Source organism: Tympanuchus pallidicinctus, unplaced genomic scaffold (genome assembly GCF_026119805.1).
Source record: "Tympanuchus pallidicinctus isolate F22 unplaced genomic scaffold, pur_lepc_1.0 scaffold23, whole genome shotgun sequence".
NCBI classification, from domain to species: Eukaryota; Metazoa; Chordata; class Aves; order Galliformes; family Phasianidae; genus Tympanuchus; species Tympanuchus pallidicinctus.
In genome coordinates this window covers 7,331,526-7,346,933 of record NW_026294740.1, presented here as the reverse complement: position 1 = coordinate 7,346,933, position 15,408 = coordinate 7,331,526, and the positions used below count along the sequence as shown (strand labels likewise).

The 15,408-nt window shown below is 41.9% G+C and overlaps 1 protein-coding gene across 5 annotated transcripts in view; it reads left to right on the top strand.

Annotated features, from left to right (window-relative positions):
• Window positions 1–15,408, top strand: part of CEP112 (centrosomal protein 112) — a 139,025-nt gene extending 123,617 nt beyond the window's left edge. For 4 of the 5 annotated variants that reach the window (XM_052688026.1, XM_052688023.1, XM_052688024.1 and 1 more), the window contains 4 exons: window positions 1,250–1,339; window positions 11,631–11,732; window positions 13,784–13,848; window positions 14,972–15,408. In XM_052688026.1, coding sequence (XP_052543986.1) covers window positions 1,250–1,339; window positions 11,631–11,732; window positions 13,784–13,848; window positions 14,972–14,975 — 261 coding nt within the window. In that variant the 3' untranslated portion in view covers window positions 14,976–15,408. Of the gene's footprint in view, window positions 1–1,249; window positions 1,340–11,630; window positions 11,733–13,783; window positions 13,849–14,971 lie in introns of those variants that run through there. The other variant, XM_052688027.1, reaches the window with a different exon arrangement.

The window sequence follows — 15,408 nt, the reverse complement described above, 5'->3', positions numbered from 1 at the left end:
TTATCCTGTAAATGATTTGAGAGCGCAGGGTTTCAGTGCTGTGGAAAAGAGCAAGGGTTTGGCTGTTCAGTCTTTGTACCCCCGGTCCTGTTAACGATGCTGGTTTACTCCTGGGTGTCCCATGTTGAGGAGGCAGCTCTGAGTGTGCCGTGTGTTCTGCGGGACACGTGGGCTCACACTGGTCTCCATTGCAGCAACAAGTTCCCGGTGCTCCTCCAAACCCCGGTGTCCCTATGGCCAGTCCCCAGGGCCAGCTCCTGCTCGGTCCCGGCTGCCCCACGCCTTTCAGATGACAGACAGCTCTGCCCCGATTTTCTGCCCTACAAAAGATAGCTCAAAGTATTCCCTTTCTGCTGCCACAGCTGCCTCTGTGCCGATGTCAATCTCACATCCACATTGTGCGCTTTGCTTCAAGTCAGCACTTGCAGCTAACAATGCCTTTATTCAAGCTGACAACATAACTAAGCTTTTAGTAAGTGTGTAAGTAAATGTTAAGTGTGTATTCAAACGTCCAACAATGGCTAGGAAACTTAAAAAAAAATATCTTTGAAACTTGGTATTGTTTGTTTGGTGTGTATCTGTTAGAAATAACACAGACTATCAGCTCCTTGGGGCATGACTTCTCCTTTGTTAAGCACATAACAAAAAGATCAAGGCTCCTAGGGACGGCCATAATAAAAATAAATATATAAGAGGAACAATAATGACAAAATAAAGTTGTCGATGCGTTTTATGAGCGGGGTTTAGAAGTGATCATTCCTGAACTAAATAAAGACTGGATTGTTGTGGTAAAGGGAGGCGATTGTAATATCCTCTTATTTATTGCCTTTGATGCTGTGTCTGTAGGTCCCGTGCTGAATTCACCCCAGGGCAGAAGGGAGCCCCGTGTCTCAGTGAGCGTCCCATGGCAGTAGCATGGAATGCATTTCCACTCAAATTCCAGACATAGATTTCCAGAGAGGGTTGTTACTCAGGTTTAAAGGAAAGGTTGTTGGTGCACTGCAGAAGTGTTCCCAGGAAGCACAGGTTGTATAAATAGCATGATAGATGGTGGTGAAGCACTGGCACTGCTCAGAGCTGTGGGTGCCCCATCCCTGGAGGTGCCCGAGGCCATGGAGGGGGTTGGAACTGGTTGGTATTTAAGGTCCTTAAACCATTCCATATTTCTATGAGCCAGTGTCAAAGCACATTGCCTGTGGGCTTTTTGGGGGGTTTCTCACATGTTCTGCACCCATTGGTGTTGTTTCAGACCCTACAAGATGAAGCGGAGCGTTCCCGCATCCAGGCACGGGCTGCAGAGAAGAAGCTGCAGCGCAGGGAGCTGGAGACCCACGAGCAGGTATGGGGCTGCCCCTGGGGGGAGCTGCGATGGGGAACGACAAGATCTTGCTTCAAAGCAAAAGCACTTATTTTCCTGCAAAATTTTCAGCTAGCTTTCTTTTCTGTTTTTGTTAATAAAAGGGAATTAAACTGTCTGAACCCTACAGGCAAATACTTACCTCTTGCTCTCTATTTCAGGTTGGTATTTCAACTATCCAAGCTGTTAAATGATGCATTTATTTTAAAGTGACTGCACTGCTATAAGAGGGCTCCGAGACTATTCTAACCCCTTGTTTGATGCTTGTATTGAGAGAATTATAATTGGACAATGACTGAGATAAAAAGTAATCTTTACTGCTGATCTCATGCATCTATCGTCCTAGCATGTTGTCTGTAAACAGTTCCACGTGACTAATGCTGCTAAAATTAATGCAGACACTTCCAGTGAAATCAGAGATGCAGTGTGCTTCAAGCAAAATAGTGTATGTAATTTACAGAGTAGTACTGAAACAAGAAAGCCTACAATCTGCATTTAAACCAGATTGTATTCAGGAAAATGCAGAGGCTGTGGATATCTGAATTGGAAAAGGCTTTGCAGATCTCTGGTGCAAATGCAGTTTTGCAGCATTTCAGAACTTTATATGGTGATCAGCAACCAGTATCCACCACGTTCAGGTCAGGCTGGATGGGCTCTGAGCACTGATGGACCTGTGGGTGATGCTGCTCACTGCAGGGATTTGGACCAGATGGCCTTGAGGGGTCCCTTCCAACTCAAACCATTCTAGCAGCTGCTCGGCCAGTTGCATCCCTAACTGAAGTGCTCATGGCATTGGGGGAACTTGTGCAGTCAGGCAGTGGCCTACAAGCACTGCATTTTGGCTTCAGTCTCTTGGAAATGAAGGAAGATGTGTTATTTGGTGCATGGTTGTCTCTCTCACAGAACAACATTGGCCTGAACACAGTGATGACAATTTCTCTTATGTATTTCCCACTGTAATGGTGTGCCCAGGCCACCTGTAAGCCTGTTCACCAGGCATTAACAGCAGCTAACAACTTGTCAGCTGACTGGGGAGCTGAAGGATATAAGGCATGAACTCAGAACTCGCTTGCTGCTTTTACAAAACATTGTCTGAACCAGAATTGCATCAAACATCAAAATTTGCATTGGCACTGTCACAAAGGCTACTTTTCCAAGCTTTTACATGTCTATAAATAAGGAGGAGAGAGGGTTAAACAGCTTCTGTTTTTCATTAAAAGGAAAAATCTTGTGTTTTGATTCTATAACAACAACAAACAAATGAATGAGACATGAAAAAACATTTTGTTGCGCTTTTAATTAAAACTAAAAAGCTGTTTCTCGTTACGGCTTGTTGGGTGGTATCAGCTCTCCATGTTTGCCTTCTTTCAGTGCAATGTCCTTAGAACTCAGCAGTGACTGACAGGTCTGCGGGGCTCAGCTCTTCATTCCAGGAACTTTCTGCTGATTGCACAGTTAACCTTTGCTATAATTATCCAGAGGGACAGAGTCAGCTTCGTGACATAAACTGTGGTGTAAATAACGTTATGTTTCCAGTACTTTTATATGTAAGCCCCCAGAAATTCCCACTTGGATTAAACTAAATCATTTATCTTCTCCATGGAGGTTCTCCTGTCTCTGCTAAGCGTGGCCATCCAGGGCAGTGGTGCACATGGTCAGTAACACTGCTGCCTGATTGCAGTCTCAGCATTGTGTATTATCACCTCTCTGCATGTCGCAGTGCTGAATGTCTTTCAAAAATTAGATTTCTGACTTCCCAAGACATACAGAATTGCATTCATGGAGCATGGCAAGCTAGCTGTAAATGGCGTGTAACTCACCCTTCATATAAGCTGTGTGTATGTGGGTTTATGGTGCATTGTGCCACGGCAGTGGAAGCAGACTGAGAAGGTTCCTAAAAAATGCTGGTGCAACCCAACCTTTTCCTTGCAAAGCAATGCTGGAGCTTCTTCTGTCTCAGGAATCTGAAAACCTGGGAACTGATCAAGTGTAGATTACACTCCTGCACTGTGCGCTGTTTAGTGCTGGTTGTCTCTGATCTGTGCGTGGATCTAATACAAGACAACATTTCTGACAGGAAACAGTTTGGAATTCTATTCACTGCTCAGTATATAGAGCAGGATTGGGTATGATATTTCTAATTGAAGATAATACAGGGGGAAACGAAGATTTTCATGTTCATGAGCAATCAAGGTAACATCATGATAGGTACTCAAACCATAGGAATGCGCCTCCAAACAGTCAAGTCACAATTACAGCCTTAAAGGATAGAGCTTCTCTGAAGACACAAAATCAGTGATGTCCAACTAATGAACATTACTGAGGAATTGAAGGAGAATGCCAATACAGATTTCCAGCTCTTTACTTTCTTTTTTTTCTCAAATAGATTATTAAAAAGGGAGAAAGGAGTTATCTGAATAAAAGTGTTGTTGAAGTATTTGGGGTAGAACAGAACAGCTTAGTTTGTTAAGTGGATTTCACTTGCATTCCAATGAGAACAGGAGTGTTCATCGTAAAAGAGCTATGATTCAAAAGCATTCAGCAAGTGTTCAGTTTTAATATTTATCATTCTGACTTGCTCATTTTTTTATGACTGCTGGATATTTACCACATTCAGCCTAACTTACTGTTTCCATGCCAACTAAATCTGTTTGTTCTCAGATGAAGGCCGTGATGCATCATTTTGAAATTTCAGCTGCTGTGTAGCACAGGGAACTTCTAACATTTGCCACACCTTATCTTTGATGGCAATTGTGCTATTGTCTGCAGATTTGGGGAGCTCTGAGTAAAGGAACGGTGAGACAGCGATGAGCAAGATATGCCTGCATCCAGGGTATGTGTCCCAAATGGTTCTTAGCACAACGAAGGCTGGAAGACCTGAGTAATATCCTTTTTGTTCAGGGCTTTTTGTCCATATTTATTTTCAGGTTTGTTTTAAAGATATCACAGAGTTTTAAAGGCAGTCAGATGAACTCACAGAAATTCCCCTACTTCCATTGTCTGGGTCTGCCTTTACAGTTCCACCGTGGCTGCTTCCACAGCTTTGCCAAAGCTTGATATATGTTCTAGAACAGTGGAACATGGAAGCAGTGGAACTTCCTCCCCTCTGGCATTGGTGAACAGACTGCAAGAAGTCTGCTTCCAAAGCAGCCTCTTCCCCGTCCCAAGGAAACTGATGTATACTTCCTTACACCTTTCATGGAGATAGATGTGCCTATGGCTGCATGGCAGTGTTGACTGAGGCATGATAAAATTAGTGCTGTCATTACTTGGAGCCAGATTCTACCATTTTTATCTTGGCTCATACCTACCGTGTGTGCAGTTCCACTGATGCACTCTTTAAATGTAGTGCCCCCACATTTAAGACTGAGATGGTTATAATAAATCAGAACTTTGTTATAGTTAGTGGGTTCTTTCAGCATTTTAACAACCTATTATGAAAGGAATGCAGAATTAAACAGAATATAGTAAATTACACTGTAAACATGACATTTTAGAGTAGCAGGAGGAGGAAGAAGCTGAGATTCAAGCACAAAAAAGCAGATTTTCAGGTGGGATTTGAAAGGAGCTGGAAATCAATGGAGTTGAAAGTTACCGGAGCTCCATACGGCAGAAGCTGCAGGAGAGAAGGATCTCACCATCTGTGAGCCTGTCAGAGGAAAGAGGGGAAGGCAGTGATGATGTTTGTATGGAAGTCAGTGATCAAACATGAGCTTTGGTCATCAGACACAACTGGAAAATACGTGAATGTCTACCTACTGCATAGGCCTGGATGAATTTCAAAATGAAGTGGCCAGTTGGAGAAAGGCAGTGAAACAGAAAATAGGGAACAGACAACTGAAGAAGGAAGAGAATTTTTAACAAGCAAGATTAGAAGTATACCTTAGCATGCATGAATTAGAGAGGTTTTAAAAATGTCAGTTTTCTAGCTCTTTGTCGTGGTGTTTAATGCAGGGAACACCAAAAGGAGAAGTGGCACTGCATGGAGGAGCCAGCTGGGTGACAGCAATGGTCAATGAGCTATCCTATTCATTTCTTTCAGGTGAGGTGCCTAGATGGAGCTAAAAAGGACAGAAAACGTCTAGTTTTATGCAGATATTTATCACCATCTACATTTTAAATTATTATTTTCTTTGCAATTGAATCAGCACTGATCCTGTCTTTAAAAGTACATCAGGGATGTAGAGCTGTGGTTACCACCTGTGCTCAAAGTTCATGGACTCTTTCTGACCATAAATCTAGCAGCTTCTTTTCCAGTTGAGATGCTGGTTCCATTCTTGTTCTTGACAGAGGGGAAATGGCGATACTAAAAGTAGCTGCTGATTATTATCTACAAAGATTTGTTTGTTCACACAGACAGTGTGAGAATGCTGAGCTTCATCCTGCCTGCTGCTGAGCTTTGTCAGCCCTTGCTGTCATTGGGGAGCGCTTGGCACCTCTGCGTAGCAGACCCTGAACCTTTGACTTGCTGATCCACCCCAGGGTGGAAGGGATCATGTGGAAGGTAACACATACTGGAATGTATGAGATACATAAATACTTTCCCATGCTGGTGTCAAAGATGCTTACAGCTTTATTTCAGACTTAATTATCTTGATAGCATATTAGAAATTCCCTGCCCTCGACAGAGCCGTAAATGAGTACCATGTGTCTTCAGCCTTGGCCCAGCTTTAATTCCTGGGCTGGTTCAGTTTTCAGTTCTTATGCAGCAAGTCAGCGTTGTCAGCTGGGCTCCCTTTGCCCCGTGGAGTGGAGCATCCCCACTGCAAAGGAGCAGTGCTGGCAGGGGCTGAAGCAAACATTGCTCAGGAGCAAGGCTGGCATCTGGATGAGTCATAGGGAAGGAGGGGAAGACGGGTCAAGGATCCTCCAAATCCCAACTGAAACAATAGAGGAGCCCTTAAGAGGGGGTGGCTGAGAGAGCAGAGTGAATTTTCTAGCCACAGCATTCCTGGTTGTTCCATGGTGTTGACAGTGAAAGCTTTTATTCCTCTCCAGCTCACGTAATCCCAAGAATGCTATTCTTGCCATAATGCAGCCCACTGGATTTTTTTAAAGTTTTGCCTGACTTCCCTTCCTCTGCAGTTATGAATCATATGGACTTGTATTGCTTAACTACAAACAGAGCATTTTCCAGGTGGGAGATCTTGGGTAAGAAAAGAAAGATATTGAAATACAAACCAGCAAAGTGCAAGGCCTCTTGGGTGCAGGTTGGAAGGAGCTGACTGAGCTGCTCACAGGAGGTCCCTGCAGCTCAGCAACACATCAAGGCAAACCTATTTTGGATGCTCCAATGGTTTATCAGCTAAAAACAAATAAAGTGGACAGCTGTGCCACTAATTTATGCTTTTTGGGGGCTGTTCAGAGCAGAGTAGGTTCTCCAACACTATTTTTGCTCAGTGGAGAGCAGTGTTGTGTACCCTTGGCAAAATAACTGGCTCTGCTGATCACGCTCAGTTACCATTCGCAGCCGTGCTGTGTTTGTGCAATTTATAGCATTCATTACTTTCCTTAAGAACTTGAGAACATTTGTATCAAATTGCAAAATATTTCTTTAAACCTGTAAGAACTGTATTTCGACAGACATTTCTCAGTTCACATGCCTGAAGTAAGAGAGGTCATAGACAGAAAGGCAGCGGATTTTCTTATTTGGCTGCTTTGTGAAAGGATGAATGGTGAGGCCTTGTTCTTTATTGAACAACAAAATGATACATAATTTGATTATTCACCAGAAAAAAGTGTTTGAAAAGATTTCCAGTTGTAATTATTTTTTTACAAGAGAACCATGAGAGATCTGAACCTGCAGGAAGCTGCAGGTTTTGGTGGATTTGGTTCCTTGGCCATAGAGCTGGGCCAGCTCTCCCCATGCAGCTGATGGAGGAAGGTGCCCATGTAGGCTTTCAGCACTTCTGTGGGATTAGAGCTTTATTAATTGAGGGTTTGGGAGTGCTGAGAAGCAGAGGAGTCACTGCAATTAGGGAGAAGAGAACCAAGCTGCGATTAATTGTTACTTTGATATTCTCTGGGTTGTTTGTCTTTTTGTGTGTTTTTTAATTGGGATGGCATCGTAGTAATTTGTCCTTCTCTTGGCCTCTTCAGTCTGCTTTCAGAAAATTACTTCAGCCATCTTCACGTCACCTGAATGAAGCTGACCTACGCAGTATTATTATTATCCTCATTTAGAAGGCTGAGACGTCAGTCTGAGATGAAATGGTTTGCCTAAGGCTGAAGGAGTTATTTTTACCTTGCTGGTACCCTAACCTGTCTTCAGATTTATTACAACACATCTTTCATGTCTTCTCACAGAGATTTGTACTGTTGAACAGATGCATAAACTTTTTAAAGAGACTTCTCTTTTAAACAGCATTATGACAGCTTTTTCAGCCACGCTGTTTGAATAACGCAGGGAAAGGACTGGAGAGAGGCAGGAAATAACTTATCCCATCTTACTGCCCTGAAATGCAGAGAAAATCTGATAATAATTACATGATCCTAATTATGCCTTTTGGTCACTATCGTAGTATTTCCTGGCACGTGGAATTATTGTCCTTCACAAATGTTACAAACAGGCAGAAATTGAGATAATAAAAACCCACAAAACCTGAGTTAAGTGAACCGCCTTTCGATTCTTACCTGACATACACTAAATGTTGACTTCATGCCCTTCAAGACAAGATAGTCTTTTTAAGGAACTTGAACAACTCATCTCTGGTCCCCTCATTTACTTTGGCAATGCGTACTTCACTGTTTCATTAGCATTTTCCTTATGCTCCTCTGGTTTGAATCAAGTAATTACAATTGGGAGATCTGGAGAAGATTGCAGTGTTTTTGTTTTTTCAATGGTTTGAGAAGGGGATGTTGCACTATCTAGAGCCCCAGGGCCACTGGGAGGCAAACCCAGCATTGAAAAAGGGAGAGCTGGCTCTGAGCAACCTGCCTAAGATACCGGGGCGATGTGGCTGTATAGCAAAGCATAGCAGAGAAGCAGAATAGCCTCTGCTTTACAGGCTGTTGTGAGTACATGGGTAGAAGTACATCTGATCATCCTGAAGCTGCTGCATTTCTCCTGGTTGTGCATAGGATATTGCTTTTTGAAGGAGAAGAGTGGCTACAGTGTGACCAGGTCATAATTGTGTGAATATTTGCCTCATCTTGATTCTAACTTACTGTGACTGACCATAGCTTACCTCTTTCTGGCAACTTCTGCTTTTGGTTCTTTCTCCTGACACCAGAGATGATTGATGATAAAACCTTAAAACCTCATATCCTAGCCACCAACCTGAATAAACAAAGAGCAGCATGGCAGCTTCATATTAAAAGCTATAAAACCTTCCTGGGGGTTCGTGGATTAAAGCAGCTCACCAAAATGAACCTCCAGCTTTCTCAGGACTGAATGACAACGAACCCAACAGTAACTGAAATAGAGCTGTCCTCATCCAGCAGATAAGGCCCTCCTGAGGGCTGAAGAATTGCAATTTTAAACATCTCTCACGAATGCGAGAGGAGACACAGTGCTCGAGGATCCTAGGGCTGCAGCTTGAAGCTATAAAGGAACAAGAAAGCCTTTAAGGCACACGCATGCACACACAAAATCCCTGCAAACATCAGTTTCCTTGGGTCAGAAATCAATGTTAAAAAATAAAAACCTCCCCTCATTAAGATTAGCATATATTAGCCCACTGTGTGTCATTTTTCACTTGTAAGAACTGATTCGGATTTTTGCCATGCACTATTTTAATCTCTTGGGTCAATAAACCTTGATAGTAACTTCAGCCGAAAATCTCAGCATGTTCTTTATCATAATGTGACAGGAAACAGCTGGGATCTTATTTTCATCTCATTGTGATGCAATTATGAGTGAGCACAGTTGAAAGCAACATATTTTGACTTAAGAAACAAACAAAATGCAGTTGTATCCCAAAGAAGAGTTTTACTGCAAGAAAAATGTTCATCTTCTCTCTGAAATAGAGTAAGAGATCAACTCCAGGCAATCCTTCTGCTACCAGGGCTTGTTTCTCATTTTGTCTTTCAGGAGACCCAGACTACACAGCTGTACTTTAAAGCACCATACGTGTTCCTTCCTGACTTTCCAAGAAACACCTTCATCAAAGGGGAGCAATCCCCTGGGTGGTTTGCAGAGTCAATGGCAAATGTTAAAGAGCATTGTGAAAGCACGTCTTTAGAGGACACTTGCAGATTAAACTATGAAAAACAGTGACCTGGTTGCAAGTTGCACAATTGGATCATTATTATTTCACTCACAGAGCTGTATTCAGCTTTTTGTTGCATCTATTTAGAATGAAATTGCCTTGACTTTCCTCTTGGAAGAATTACAATGAGGGACTCCTGCATGCTTGCACCTAAGGAAGCTGCTGGGAGCCCAGGCTCAGCTCCTCACATCCTCAGTGCTCTCCATGGAGCTGTGATGTGAGTTGACTGCATCGAGGTCCCCCCCCACATGAGCAGTTGGCTCAGAAAATGTTTATGCTGGCAAGGCACCTATCCATAACTTTGTAAGCCTCTGCAGAACGACTAGCACAAGTTTATCAGAGTAACTTTAAGAAACATAAATTTTGATCACTGGTTTATAAACAAGCAGAGTTCAGACAAGGTTTCCTGTCTTACAGATCTTTTTCCTGTTATTTCTTTATATTTGCATAGTGGCATCACTTGCAGTTCACAAGGAAAGCCTCTAATTGCCTATTTGCATAGAGATTTGGAGATTTCTGCATGTCAGAATGACTCATAGGCAAAATTTTCCTGAAGTTTCATCAGATTGTTTTATTCCTTTTGTATCGATAATTGCACTATGCATAATGCATAGTTTGGCATGTGCTGAGTTGTGCACAGGGTGGTAATTGGCACATCATTCCTTGACCTTGGTTCTGTCCCCACCTGTGCAAGCACGTGGGACGGAGCTGGGAGGCTGAGGCTTTGACTTGTGCTTCCAATGCAAGCTAAGAAAATGTTGCTAAAATAGAATCAGCACAAAATGGTGTTGCTGTGTAAATGCATTAGATAAGAAAGAATCGATTTGAAAGTTTAAAAATATTTCCTCAATTAATCTGCTATAGAGCCCCCTTTTATCCTTTATTCACATATTCGGCTGCTAATCCAGAAAAAAACACCTAAGTACTTGCTTAATTTGAATTAAGCAGTTAATCCTATTGGAACTTCAGTATAGATGTGAGGCCCTGATTCAGCAAAGTAATAAAATGTGCAGCAGTTCTGGGAGACTTGGTGGGCAAAGCCAGGAGAGACTCCCAGGACTCGTTTGTCAGGATTCAGCAAATCCAGGTACGCTGGGAGTTGCAAAGCACAGCCCTTCCAGTTGGTCTGTCCTCGTGTAACAGCACTTCATGCTGTACTCAGCATCTGTTGGGTAAGGTTATGGACCAGGACGTTCTTCTTTAGGAATGATTTTTACGTGAACTTCTGGTCTCACGACGTGTCTGAGTTGCTGGAAGCTACTGGATGACATCTCATATCTGCACAGAAAAGCAAGCTAACATTTCTGCCTGTTGTTTCCTTGCAAATTTCTAATGTGTTTAAAAACCATCTGGATGTGGTGCTCAAGGACATGACTTAACAGTGGGCTGTTAGGGTAGCATGGTTGAGGTTGCACTTTATCTTGAAGGTCTTTTCCAACCTGAGCGGTTCTATGATTCTTGACAGTTCACTTCTGAACACAATAATGTTGGCACTATGGGGAGAAAGTTAATTGTACAAATGATGATGTTACTATTTTACATGAAACGGGCCAAGTTTTCCTGTCAGGTGGCCTTATCCAGTTACTTGCAACAAGTTAAAAAAACCACTAGAGAAACTATTTTAACTCTGTTGATGAAGAGTAATTGAGCCATGAACTGTGAAAAGGGGCAAAGAACAATTTGTGGATTTTGTCTATAATAACTTGAAAGCTAGTTTTGAAATACTTACACTGGTATTAGCAGGCCATTCAGCCATATGCCTGTATCCCTGTTGAAACAGTTAGGAAAGTAGTATTATAACTTCTTCTGACCATAGCCCAACAATTGTATTACTGTTGTTTCCTTTCCATAACAATTTCCTTTTCATGTTTTCTTTTCCCTTTCTTCCTCTTTTACACATCTTTGGTTCTTTACAGGTCTTTGCTGATCTTTCTTCTTACCTTTCCATTGATACAGTAATTCTGAGTTTACTTGGACTGCAAAATGGACAAAAGAAGCAAAACTAAAGTTACTTTCTAACCTTCAGAGTAGCCCTACTTATATATTTTTCTTTTCCTGTACAGGTGACCCATATACGACAAGAATATGAAACTAAACTCAAAACTCTAATGCCAGCATCTTTGAGGCAGGAACTTGAAGACACCATTGTATCTTTAAAATCTCAGGTAAATTTTTATTATTTATTTTCAGTTTTGGGGGCTGGGTAAAAACAGTCTTGTCCAGGCAAGAAATTAGGCCATCTGCAATTTGGCTAACATACTGAGTAAGTTTCAAAACCAGGTTATGGCAGTGCTCCCATGCTCCTCAGTCATGTCCCCCACTTTCTTCACCTTGAGAGCTTTTGTATTGTATCTTCAGATGCCATCTTCACTTCTGTAATGCTTTGTCTTAAATCCTGCAAAACACCAGCTCATCTACAGCAATACAAAATCAATTTTTTTTATGTGAAATAGACACAAACCTGGCTAATAGAAATATCAGAATGTCATTGTAAATAGGGAACTACTAATACTTCTAGTATTGAGTTCCCAAACAGGTCATTTGGTGCTGTTCTATTGAGTGTATGAGGAGCTGGAAGAAAGTTCTTCAGACATTATTGTCATTGCCTGAACTCACAGACACAGAAAGGTCTGCGGAAGGATAAATAATAATAAAGAGGAGTGACTGTAGAAGTGGGATAATGGCAACCCAAATGAAACAGTCAGTGTTGGCAGATGGCCCCATGCAGAGCTCTGGGATCTGTCCTGGCGACAGGAAGGGAAGAAGAGAAGAAGTGCCATGGCAGTGCTGGAGGCGCCGCAGGCGGCCCAGGGCTCCAGGAGGAGCGACGGCCCTGAGGACACAGCCTGCAAGTGCAGGCTTGACACAGCATTTTTCAAGCTGGTATAGATCTACAGGCTCTCCATTTCTCTTCCTTATGCACTCCCTCTATGGAGATGCCTGGTCATTAAATGTATTTGCTTTACTGATCTTACTTTTCCTTCCTCCCTTCCTTCTTTCCTTCTTATTTCTTTTTTTCTTTTCTGTACATGTAGAAGGGTATTTATGTTGCATTTTTTCCAAGCATGAGATGTTTCCCATGGCAAAATTTGCCTTTAACAGAAGTAGGAAATGTTCACAGGGGAAAATTTCAGATTCCTATGTGTTGCTAACGACACAACTTTAATACTGTGGTTATAGACACTCTGCTTATATGTCAAAGGATTCCTGATGGAAGCAGTGCTCTTTCTCACTGAAATATTTATGGGAAATAAAGAGTTAAGGATTAACTGGGGAGATCAATTTCCACTTGATAGTAAAAAGCTGTTTTTAAAGCGTTGTTGACCATTAGCACTGTCTGGTAGGAAGCGTTGCACTGCAGCGAATGTAAGAACACTGCATCTTGTAACGAGTTCAAAAAAAGAGAAGTAAAATCTGATATCCACCTGCGGGGCTTTTGTGAGCACCAGTGCATTTCAGAAGAGTAAAAGTAACTGCACACACTGCAAACTGGGTGTCACCAGAAACACAGAGCTGCTGGCTGCATTGCCATTGGTACACTGCAGCCACAGACCACTCGGTAAGCAGGGCTCCTTCCTGAAGCACAGGTGTGCTGGTCTTTGAAAATTGTTGGAATTCCTGTTTCAAAACATCAGACAAGAAGGGCAGCAGAATCTCTGCACCTGTCAGGATTATTTATTGTTGGAGGGGGATGAAGAGGACAGGCTTGGTATAAGCACCAAGCAGCGATGAAAATAAACAGAAGGAAAATACTGTGTGCTCGGGCAACATTTTCAATAAATGTCACTGAAAATAATGATCTGCTTTTGGTGAGTTCTCCAAAAGCTGCCACTGTGTTGATAAACATTAATTTTCATGCCCTTCAAGAGCAGGTGAGTATCACAAGAACAGAAGTGTGGGGATCAGAACTCAGGTTTTGTACCTGCACTGAGGGTACAGCTGCAGCTCCCAACCCCTTGATAATCCATATGCTGCCACAAGCTGAATGTAAAAGCTGTTTTGACTCTATTCTTAAAGTGAGTAGCATGCAGCAAGTGGTGTGCTGGGGATATCCTGACAATCTGCTATGGAGCATTATCATTACTTCTAATATGCAGCTAAAGCATTACTGCATTTTATTTAGGCAGAATAGACACGAAAAACACCTTTGTGAAATGAGTGTAAACTTATTTATTAGAATTTTGTACAGCATTTTCACCTGGGATGTATTTTGCAGGTAAATATTCTGCAGAAAAGAGCCTCCGTCCAGCAGGAAGAGCTGAACGCCTACCCCACCAGGAGGTATGGGCCTTTCTGTCATCGATTTATACCATTTCACACCTGTGGATCTCAATTATTGAAGTTTTACAGCTTAATTAAAACACTCAAATATGGTTGCAGTTTTAAAAGATCCTTATTTTCAGTAAACAAGGGCCTGAGAATTTTCCCAGTGCTTAGTCAGTACTATTAGAGCAAGATGAGAGCGCACGCAGGTGCACTGCAAGTCTGGGCTTTGCCTCCATGTTCATGATGAGACAGAGTCTCAGTGCACAGCTGCAGCTCTGCGGTGATGCCACCTCCTTTTAAGATAGAAAACAGTGATGCAATGAATAATATTACAGATCCCATCTTCAAAGTACCGGATCTTCATGAGCCTGGGCTTTTCTCAAACGTTTACACCCTCCAATATAAATTATGGCAAGTGCTGCAGCAATAAAAAGACTTGCCGTGCCTTTAGAGTAAGTGATTCACATGGATAGGTGAGTAAAAGGAAACTTCCTAGTAAAGTCTTTTTATATTTATAGGCTTTGATGATATTTCATATCTCACATGAGGAATTCTGCAAATAAAAGTGTATGCTTGTAAAAACAGTGTAAAAATCTGTGAGATATTTAAACGTTTGTAAAAATGTTAGCAGCACGGAAGTTGTCTGAAAATGCTATTTTTTTTTTCTTAACAAGAGTTTGCTAGAGCTGAAAGCTGAAAATGTCATTAATTTTTGGTAGCCTGTCCAGTGTAGGCAACTTTGTCAGGTAAATACAAAGCTGTGAGGTAGTCTGCAGGCTCTCTGCAGTAAGAGCAGAAGCACTGCAAGCAGATGCATCTTATCTCAAACTTTTCCGAATCGGTGTTTCCTGATCACAGTTAGGAAAACAGCTTGTTGAAAAGATGAAGTTTTCCTCCTGATCAGACTTTTTTTCCCAACTCTGTGTTCCAACTGAATTTTGCTTTACCTGACCTGTGCTCACTGAACTCATGCTTTTTTGGCTGACACTGATCAGTGTCAGTGAAGGACAACTTCAGTCTGTCTATGCCCATGGCTGCAGCTGTGGTCATGGCTGCTGTCACAGGGCCCCACTGCAGACTGTTGCATTTTGTGGTAAGATTACTAAGACATAACTAACGAGAGTGTCTTAATTTTCAGGTAGCTGCTGGAGCTGTTGGATTTCTTTGATCGCCAAATGGACTGCTTTCAATAGGTTTGAAGATTTGGCTCTTGTAAATTAAAATGCAAAGATCAGTGGCTGTTTTATTAGCACACAAAGTGCAATGAAATTCATGAAAACATATCCATTGCTCATGCCAGAATTTTTTTCAGTTGTACCTTGCTTCCTTCCATTATTTTTTTATCATCATCTCATCACAGGCTTACACTTCCAATATACTGTGTTGATTCTGCTTGCTTTCCAAGAGGAAGTTTCCTCTACTAACATTTTGTTACTACTTCCTCGTGCCATTCTTTTCACTCTTATACATGAAGAAAATCCCATTTTCTATTATTAATGTCCAAGATTTTTTAACAAATTTGACATCGTTTTGCGTCCATGTGTTTACATAAGATTAAAATATTATTTTGCACTA